Source organism: Osmerus eperlanus, chromosome 5 (assembly GCF_963692335.1).
Source record: "Osmerus eperlanus chromosome 5, fOsmEpe2.1, whole genome shotgun sequence".
Lineage (NCBI taxonomy): Eukaryota > Metazoa > Chordata > Actinopteri > Osmeriformes > Osmeridae > Osmerus > Osmerus eperlanus.
In genome coordinates this window covers 14,953,265-14,963,270 of record NC_085022.1, presented here as the reverse complement: position 1 = coordinate 14,963,270, position 10,006 = coordinate 14,953,265, and the positions used below count along the sequence as shown (strand labels likewise).

Here is a 10,006-nt window from a genome sequence, read left to right as displayed (position 1 = left end):
GGTGGGTGACTCAGTCAATATCCCTGGGCGTGTGGTACTACATAAAAGTAGATCCTATCTTTAGGATAAATATCTCAGATAAATTTTCGATAAAAATTATACATTTCAAGATATATAAACTGGATTTGACAAACCGTCCATGTGTGGTTTTTAAAACCAAGTGAACGGGGGGAAATATAAATAGGGGGCGGCGGAGGGATCTACACCCTTTACATGGCATACCATTCGCTTTAAAGAGTAGCCTCGACCTCGTTATATCCAGAGATTACAGAGTTCGCGGGAGAAGGCAGTGGATCAACTGGAAAGAGACTGACCGTGGTACTTTACGCCCATGTAAGATGTGCAAAAAGGAACTAGATTTCTGGATTTTCATTTGAATTCATCAACAACCTATTAATACTCATTTTTATTACTGGAGTATAACTTTTCAACGTCGATCCTGTGAAATTTGCGACGAATTTGTCTTTTAACCTTGATATTTCAAGGCGTCTTCGTGCGTAATTGGATAATTTTCTGAGCAACAAGGGTCTCGTTTTGGAGACAAGCAAATATGTTGCTTTCCAAATTTGGCTCATTTTCTCAAATTTGCAGCACGTCTAGCATGGATTTACCGGTGAAAATACAGCTTCAACAAGGTAAGGGATTTCCCCACTATTTTTCAATTAATATGCTTACGATTAGCGTTGCCACGGTATATTGCTGTATAAATGAACAATATCACACTTGTAAATTAGCGATTAAAGATTGTATTTTTTATTGGTTTACATGGCAGTGTATTAGGTTACTTATTCTCAAATCGTGCCATGCCAGTCAGCGGAGGGGCTACCGCTAGCAGCAAGGCTGACCTTAAAAAATCTGGAGCCATTTTGAAAGCCGCGTGCCGGTTGTGCATTTTAAGAGACTCATATTCCAATTCTTGTTTTGTTCTAATTTTACAGTGAAAGCAGAGAAGGAACCATTCGATAAGGTTTACCATGTAGGATCTGTGCTTGGAAGCGGTGGATTTGGCACTGTATACGCCGGCAATCGAGTCTCCGATGGTTTGCCGGTATGGGAATACTACTCAATGCTTTGTTTTGGTCGTACCACATGGCCGCATTTCGCGCGGCACCGACTGATTCGCCAGCATTCTCACGATGCCCTCTTTTTATATCATAGGTTGCTGTAAAGCACGTTGCCAAAGAAAGAGTCACGGAATGGGGCACTCTGGTAAGTTTTTGACACGTGCAACCAGTTAAATGTGTAAAAAAGCCCAATTTGTGAAATGTGCAGGATTAACCCATTTATTTATGTACACTTGCTTCCATCACAGAACGGTGCGGTGGTCCCTCTTGAGATCGTGTTATTGAAAAAAGTGGGCACGACATTCCGAGGCGTTATCAAGCTTATCGATTGGTATGAGCGACCCGATGGCTATTTAATAATCATGGAACGACCTGAGATGGTTAAGGATTTGTTCGATTATATCACCGAAAAGGGAGCCCTGGACGAAGACTCTGCGCGGGGATTTTTCCGTCAGGTCTTGGAGGCAGTGCGGCATTGCTATAATTGTGGTGTCGTACACAGAGACATTAAAGATGAAAACCTGCTCGTGGATCTAAGAAGCGGAGATCTGAAGCTCATAGACTTTGGTTCAGGAGCAATTCTCAAGGACACAGTCTACACAGACTTTGACGGTAGGACATTTTGTTTTATTGAACGAGATTGATTGTTTGAGCAAAATTGTCAACTGATCCCCACTGATCGTATGATGCGTTCATCGAAGACGCCCTCAATGGCGTACGCAGTAGTTTGTCCGTCTTGGGGTATCCCCTCAACACCAAAGGACTTTTAAATAGCCTACGTTTTGTGTCAAGTGCAGCCTCGAAACGGTAAACATAATGTGATTTAATTGGTTCAGTTAGTATTTTATATTAGAATCGCCAGTAGTGCTTATGCTTGACGCATAACACTCGGTCGTGCTATCACGGGACTAGAGCAGTGAGATAGTGCTGCCTTTGATGTGATTGACTAGGTTACTATGTAACTGCTGTGCCACGTAACATTGTTAGCTACGTTTGTTGTGAAACCCGAGTCTTAGGACACGTGATGGCCCCCATCATGCATTCCTGTTTTTGTTTGGTATCCAAGTTACTCGTGTCCTTGGGATGGGGAGGGTAGGTGGCTGGGCTTAAGCTTTTATGCTAGGAAAACGTGCTTTGTTATGGGAAGGAAGTTTCAAGGCTATTTACAGAAATATCGTCGTGGCCCATAATTAACAAGTAGATGCGCTCTGGCACAGCATGGGTCAACCCTCCCTCTGTGTTTTGTTCAAGGATGTATTTTTGGTTTGCAGTCAGGCTGAGCGCAATGTAGCCACAGTGGAGGGAGGGGCGCCAGACTGGTGGGGTTTCTCTAGTCTAAGTGGTCACCTGACTTGAATAGCATACCTTGGTGTCGCAGTCCACACCACTATTCGAGATTAGACAGATTCCAAACTCGGTTATCCTATAGCCTACCCATTTCCATTTCTTTTTTGTTTAATTTAAATAATTCCACGATCCAAGGTCTTTAATAGATTTTTTTTTTTCTTGGGTTATCAACAGGCACCAGAGTGTACAGTCCCCCTGAGTGGATCCGGTTCCACAGGTACCACGGGCGTTCTGCGACTGTGTGGTCCCTCGGTGTGCTCCTGTACGACATGGTCTGTGGTGACATCCCCTTCGAGCAGGATGAGGAGATCCTCAGGGGCCGTCTGCTCTTCAGGAGGAAAATCTCTACTGGTGAGTCTCTCTCTTCCTCTCTGACAGCCTCCTCTGTTCTATAGGAAAAATGTCATGCACCTGTGTTGTGTCTCATGCATAACCCCCCCTCTCTCTTTCTCGCCCTGTACAGAGTGTCAGCAGTTGATTAAGTGGTGCCTTTGCCTGAGGCCCTCTGACAGACCTACACTGGAGCAGATCTTCGACCACCCGTGGATGCGAGTGACTGCTCAAGACTCCAAAACGGACGACGGCGAAATCACACTGCACACCATTGGGCCCGACTCCTCATCGAGCACAAACTCTAGCAAGGAGAGTCTCTGATTAGTTGACGGTCGTGAACACCGGCATGGTTATGGACATATGGACCCCCTCAGTGTCACTGTAGGTGTGGGTTGAAAAACACGTTTTTGTTTTTTGGAGGGAAGGGAGAGACTATAATTTATGATTTTTTTTTTTTCTCCCAACTCTATAGTAGTTATTTTGAGGAGGTATTTTTTCATTGGGAACTTATTTGGGTGATCTGGCTGGTGGTTTTTTATTTTAAAGAATTTTTGGGCTGGTTCATGTTTTCTGTGACCCCCTTCTGTTCAAACCTCCTGGCAGCTCTTATAGAGCTCTAACACTTCTATTTCTGTCTTTATTCATTTGTTTGGAGTGCCTTGTTGAAAGCTGCTTTGGTGAGGCCCTAGTCCTATTAACCTGTCCTGTTGTTAGATGCTTGACAAAGGGGCTAACCAATCAGGGGGAGCCCCCTTATCACGGAGCCAATCCCAAGGCAGCATCAGGATCATGTGACACAGGATCCCGCCCACTGATGTGGTGGAATACTTGAAACGCACATTCAGCTCACACTACATTCTCTCTGCTGCTCTCACTCGAAATGCCTGCACAACTGTGTGGAAAAGGGGTTCCTCATTTGTTTCTCTGAATGTGTACTGAAAGCATAGAAACCCTCTCCCTCTGAATGGCTTACTAAAGGGTTATGACATCCTTGTGTTTCTGAACTTTTTTTTTTCTGTTGACATCAGAGCCCCAGTACACAGGCTGGGACTTGGGGGTGAAATGCACAATCAATGCAATACTCATGGTCTCATTTGTATTTTTATTATTCATTTTTGAATGTGTATATTTATGTACATTCTCCCATGTATATTTATTTGTACAAGACATTCCACACTCTGTGGCTATTTATTTATTTATTTTATATAAACTGAAAGGAAATCCCAGAATTAGGATTCTACCATGATGTTGTCCCCCCCTCTCCCCTTTTTTTGTTGCATTCCTGCCATTCTCATTTGGAAAAACAGTAAACACTAAACTGGTTCTTGTCAATATGAACAAATTAATGTGTGCTTTAATTTGAAATCAAACTTACTCTTGCTAGTGGTTCAACTTACAGGCTGAGTACAATAGATATGATGTAGAGAATTGTACATTCAAAAGCTGAACTTATCAATTCGTATCAGTTATTTTATCCCCCTAATGTGGCTTAAATGCGAGTGCTTACCTTTCTTTTACAATTTTAAGTGTGAAATCATGATGGGGAGACTATTTTTCATACCAAAATTTCAAATAAACCTTTTTGTATATAAATGACCTCCCTTGTGATGTCTCTGTGATAGACACGGCTCCAGTTAACGTAGCCAAACCTGACACACAACGTCAACAATAACCTATAATCCAACTCGTGGACAACATTTAAACTCAACTCGTCCTTCTGAAAAACACAAGCTAGTCATAACAGAACCCATTCTTTCCTGCTAATGCATGTACTGCAGTCGTGGTCCCCAGTATTGTGACCTATGAGTAATTTCTTGCCATGGAGCTGCCTGTAACGGTGACTAAAACATCTGAGTCACAAGATTCCAGGAATAGCGCGGATGGTAAGTTTTCCCGTCCCTCCAGTGGGGTTGTGCTGCCCCCTATGGCAAAACAAATGGCATGCAGGTCCTATTTTCAGGATATGACTGCATCCGAGGATGCTGAGGGCGTTTGTTCATTTACTCTGTGTAATGAGTTCAGAGAGAGAGTGCTGGAAATTGATGTTGCAGTTATCTGACAGTTTATCTCTACTCTCTACGACACATGGCTTTAAGACGTTCAAAACCACGACAAATTCAGATAAGCCATCGTGTAGTATCATAAGATGAACATTAGTTTTACTAGTCTTGTTTCTTCTTTTTATATTTTTTATATAACAGTTATATAACATGATATTCATGTCAGTTATTCAGATGAAAATCTGGAGAATCCTACTAGAATCCTTGGAGGGGAATACTGACATACATGCAATGGCTGACATTGTGACATCGCCCACTGAACTCAAGATGTCATATAACCTGCCTCACGTGACGTAATTACCCATCTGTCAGGTTTATGGTTTTGGCATCTGTCTTTGAAAAGCATGGGCATTGTCTATCTTTGCCGACGTTGTAAATGGCTGTTTCAGCACCATCATCTGGCCCTTCTGTCTGTGTACTCCAGGCAAGCATCAACACACTCCTAACACAAAACCCCCATTTACCTGTGAGTCCCAAAACAATGCCCTACCTGTCTTTTTCAGCTTGTAGTCTATAAACAAAACAAAAAATGCAGGAGGCTTCCTCACTTTAGAATGGTTGCAGGAACCATAGACTATCACCCCCCCTTCCACATCTCCCCTTCAGGTCCTGTGAGATGTGATTAACACCACATTAAACCATCTGCATTTAAAGCTTACTGTATTTCACGCCACAGTATGCACGATGACAGATGTCAGCATCTGTCACAACACAGAGCTCAATGATGCGCTCAATGACGGGAGTCAGTTGGGATTCAGTGAAGGAGAAACTATTCCATCCATTCCCCTGTTCCTCTCGCTGCATGTGATGGCATTCGCCTCAGGACGTGATGACTCCCACCTAAGTTCAGGACAGAGAGAGCTATTCACAGCTAATCAACTATTAGTTCCCATTAGATGCCGATGGCTGCCCTGAGGGCAATTAACACAACATTTATATCAATATATATATTGTTCAAATGGTACATAAACAGGATGCAAACACAAGGCCAAGATCAGATGATTAATCCACCAATGAAGGCCCATGTTCGGCTTGGCTGTCCTCAAACCGTCCAAAAGAGTTGAGACTGGGTGTGCAGCTGTGACTCAGAAGATTCCTGTAGGAACTGGGTGGAGAACAGCCAAGAGTTGGCATTAGCCTCATCTCTTCTGGTAATCACATTAAACTGAGGAAAATCTATTAAATTAGGGGGAATTTTATGTTGAAGAACAGATCCAGTTACAAATGGCTGGTGAGGACATACTGTACATGAGTCATTTTTGTTGATTCAGAACGCTGACTGTGTCATCAATTAGGAGATTTAAGCCAAGTGTTTTAAAAGAAGTGATGCCCGGGATGTAGCTGAAGTGCTACACAATACACTACACATATACAACTATGAATAACAAATGGCCTAACTAGCCAATGGACAATCCACAAAGACATGCAGCCATGTGTGAATTCTGCAGACCCTCTGTCAATAAATAGCACTGGGACTTGTGGTGTCAGTGATATGTTTGCTCCCAGTCTCTGGAAGTGTCTTGTTCAAAGCCTTTAAGTACTTATATACCTTCAAGCTTCGTTGTCATTGGAGTTGGAGGGAAATGCAAACGTTCAACATTCACAGGTGCTGTCTGGGTTTGCGGTGTGATAGGAAGGTACTGAAATGCAGGATGTGTTGATTTATATTCAGGCTACATACAGATTAGCCAAGACGAACACAAACTTATTATGAGACATATTTTTTATGGATACTGTAGAACTGTATAAATATTAAGTCTATTTTATACAATCATTTGTTTGTGGGCCATTGACGAGATGTCAGAAAAGATCCAGGAAAAGCCTACTTTATAATGTATAAATTCATGTATTTTATGTCTAAGAACAGGGTACAGTTGTGTCAGTTCAATGTAACTGCTCCTATTAGACAACTGCTCTCCAAGTAATTCTTTAGTTTAGTCCCTTACTCAAGCAATGATACAGAATTTCAGAAAAACAAAGGCCAATCTCCCTTTAGCTGGCTCTCTACTTTCTGATCTGCAACAGTCAAGCAACTCAATGATGCACACAATATTCCTGTCACTCTCCAGGATGTATCACCCCAAAGAAAAAAAAACTTAAATATGTATACAATGTTCTGACCAGTAATCTCTTTGACATTTTCTCAATTTGATCAAAATGTCTGATTTTCTTTTTGATTAGACCTTTTCTAAAAGTCCAAGTACTTTTCTCAGAATTACATTATTTTTATGGCCTAAATCGATCCCATTTCCATCTCACTATAAAAGCAAGGAACATCTGTATCTGTCTGTGGCTCGATTATCTCAAGAACCAGGCCCCCTCAATTTCAATGAGGTTGAGATTCAGCAGGTGTATTGCTTGGGACCCAGAGTTGAGCGTGAACCCAAGAGTCGGTTTGCAAGAAATAAATATAAACAAATTCGCCGCCATGTTTGACTGCACGAGCGATGGAGCTGTGAATCTCTCCCGTCTGGTGTTCTTCTGTCAGAATATACTGAGACGCAGCCCGTTTGTCAGATCACAAAAGTATTTAATTCAAACGGGCACTGCACTAGTTCATTAAACACTTATGTGATTCTCACTTTAATGTCAATCATCTCTCTCTCTCTTCTTGTAAGCGCTCAGTCTGATTTTCTGATGGATTTAAGTCTGGCCCGAAGGAGGCCATGGCATCAACTCCTTGTTGGTATAGAAACTGCTACATCTCCAGGGGTGTGTGTGATGCTGCAATCTTCCCCGGGCCTCGTGTACTGACCCTGCACCCTCCAAAACACATTGTGCAAGCTGTGTCACTGCTCAGCAGGTGCTGGTGTGCCTGTAATGAGTCAGGCAGCCAGCTAGCTAGCGCGCAAGAGTGTGTGTATATGTGTGTGTGTGGGGGGATGCACAAGAGTATTTGGGACACGTCTGTGCACGTGTGTTTTACAGCACGTGAGGCTCAATTCAGGGTTTAAATGGCACAAACATCCATGACAGGAAATACATTCTATTGTATATTATGCATATTATATCTGAATGAGTTTACTTATGACTATATTTGTAAATGCCTTTCTTTGTATATGTAATTTGTACATAAATAATTGTGTTTTAAGGATGCTGAAGTTACCATTTACACAAGGTAAAGAAAGACCGTGAAGAAAGACAAATAGTGTCCCTATACTTCATCAAATGTAAGCACAGGCACAATGCTTCTGTTCTGAGGATAAAGTAGGTTGGAAATAGTGAGTCACATTTGTCCTGTGCTGCATTGATGCATCTCCTGCTAATCCCGGCTCTTATTTCTGTTTCCTGGTTTGAGCAAAGCATGGCCTCAGCTTTGAGTCCGTAACTCCTCAATAAATACTGGTCAGCAGGCTCATCATCTTCCCTTCAGTCTGTGTCATTTTAACCAAGCCTGTCATCTTGAAAGGAAAAGGCCTTGATTTCAACTTCTCAGAAATGGCTCATTTTTGCAAACATACATCATACGCACTGAGGTAGAAATGAACATACTTATTTTACTTTAACTCTATAACAGCCAAGTTGTCAACTTATAAACTTTCGGATACAACTTAAACATATAAAACACATATCTTTTGCAGTGTTTTCCTTACCTCAATAGACTTGCAGGTGAGCGCTTGTGTTCTCCTTGAATATATTCTTTCATTTAAATTCACTCGGCAGGGTTTCATCTCAGCTTGGGCAAAACGCTGCTCTCTGTGTCCCTGGCACGCACAATAACAGGATGTGCAAATGTGTGCTCCTCTGCCTCAGTGGCTCTATCCTTCCATCTTCACATCCTATTCCATGGTCACTCATACACTTATTCAACTATATGTACGCCAGAACAGCAGGGGGAAAAAAGAACATGTCACATAAGAGGTGGGTCACATTGATGGGGATATTTGTTTTTCAAATGTGGTTCCTTTGTCCACAATTTATTTCAGTCAGCTTTGACTATGTCTGTTTAAGGAGGGTAACAGGGAATAATAGCATTCTAATAGAGTTAATTCTATTCACTTTAGTGACAAAAGTATGAAATAGCTTAATACATTATATACTTTGTTTTATCAGGTCTAATGTTCTATGTTATTATTTATGTATCTGTTGTTGTTATCCCGAATGTATGTACAATTGTATCTTGTCATGTAAAGCTTGTTGTAAAACTATGTTTTGAAAAGTGCTGTGCAAATAAAGTTTATTCTTACAATTTTTTGTATCCCTTTAGAATGATGTAACATAATTTGTTTAATTAAGAATAATCAGTTGTAATGTATTTTGAGAACAACTCTAATGCCCTCTGCAGCCTATACTACATTCCAATGCCATTCAGTTATATGTGAATAGTTGCATAACATAAAAGAAGGCCACTTCCTTTCATTTCCTCTCCTTGGCTATTTGTTTCCTGTCAGTGAGAGTTTGTATGTGTGTGGGCATAGAGAACAGTGTGTGGGCACAAAGTGCCAAAGACTTCCACTGATTGAGATATGAGTCAAGACACACATGCCAAGAACAAGACATTGGAAAGGAAATATCTGCCTAAATCCTCTTCACAAATATGGACAAAACTGGAAGCCATTCAGTCATGAATGACAACACAAGACGGAATATGCTGTGTATGGCTTGAAATACTTTGATTTCTATTACGGTGCGTTCACACTGCAGCGTTTTTTTAACGCTCTGTACCGCTTGCCTTCCCACAGTACACCACGCTCGGGGGCGTGTTAGAAAAGTTAAAACAGAGTTGCAGTTCTTTAAGGTCACTGTTGTAGTCATGACCAAGCATGCAGACTTGGGTTCATGTACTCACAATATCGATCAAAATACCACTTTTACACAACTTTTGTGTAAAAATGCAGAATGTTTACTACTGCAAGATTTCAGTATAATACATGTTACGCCACCGGTCACTGAACCAGTCGTTTGTAGGCTGGGCTAGCGAGCTAGCAGTGGCACAGAACAGTCATGTGAAGAGACTGAATTTAAAAGTAGTGTAGCCGGGTGGTGAATCAGTTGTAGCACCCCCGTCATTTTAGTTTCTGGGTGAATGCATGTGTATGTAAATGACAAATATATATAGATATTTTGTTGTGGACCTGAGGGGTACATTTTGGGTTGTTTATTTCGGCCACTGGGTGGCGGTGTCGCGAACCAGGTGTTGACGCGATGCATCTTGGTCGTTCTTTCTTTTCTTTTTCGTCCGAACATGAAAGCAGCACCTTT

At 41.7% G+C, this 10,006-nt stretch overlaps 1 protein-coding gene across 1 annotated transcript; it reads left to right on the top strand.

Moving 5' to 3' along the window:
* The first annotated feature begins 271 nt into the window (after positions 1–271).
* On the top strand, positions 272–4,340 carry pim3 (Pim-3 proto-oncogene, serine/threonine kinase). Its single transcript, XM_062461880.1, has 6 exons — positions 272–635; positions 939–1,048; positions 1,159–1,209; positions 1,313–1,676; positions 2,586–2,762; positions 2,875–4,340. The coding sequence occupies exons 1-6, from the start codon at positions 551–553 to the stop codon at positions 3,063–3,065; spliced, it is 978 nt and encodes a 325-aa protein (XP_062317864.1). The 5' UTR covers positions 272–550; the 3' UTR covers positions 3,066–4,340.
* The last annotated feature ends 5,666 nt before the right edge of the window (positions 4,341–10,006 follow it).

Excerpts from the sequence above, each read along its gene's own strand:
- pim3 (XM_062461880.1), top strand. The coding sequence starts at position 551 with ATGTTGCTTTCCAAATTTGGCTCATTTTCTCAAATTTGCAGCACGTCT. Across the intron at positions 1,049-1,158 it reads GAGTCTCCGATGGTTTGCCG|GTTGCTGTAAAGCACGTTGC; the intron begins GTATGGGAATAC and ends TTTATATCATAG. Across the intron at positions 1,210-1,312 it reads TCACGGAATGGGGCACTCTG|AACGGTGCGGTGGTCCCTCT; the intron begins GTAAGTTTTTGA and ends CTTCCATCACAG.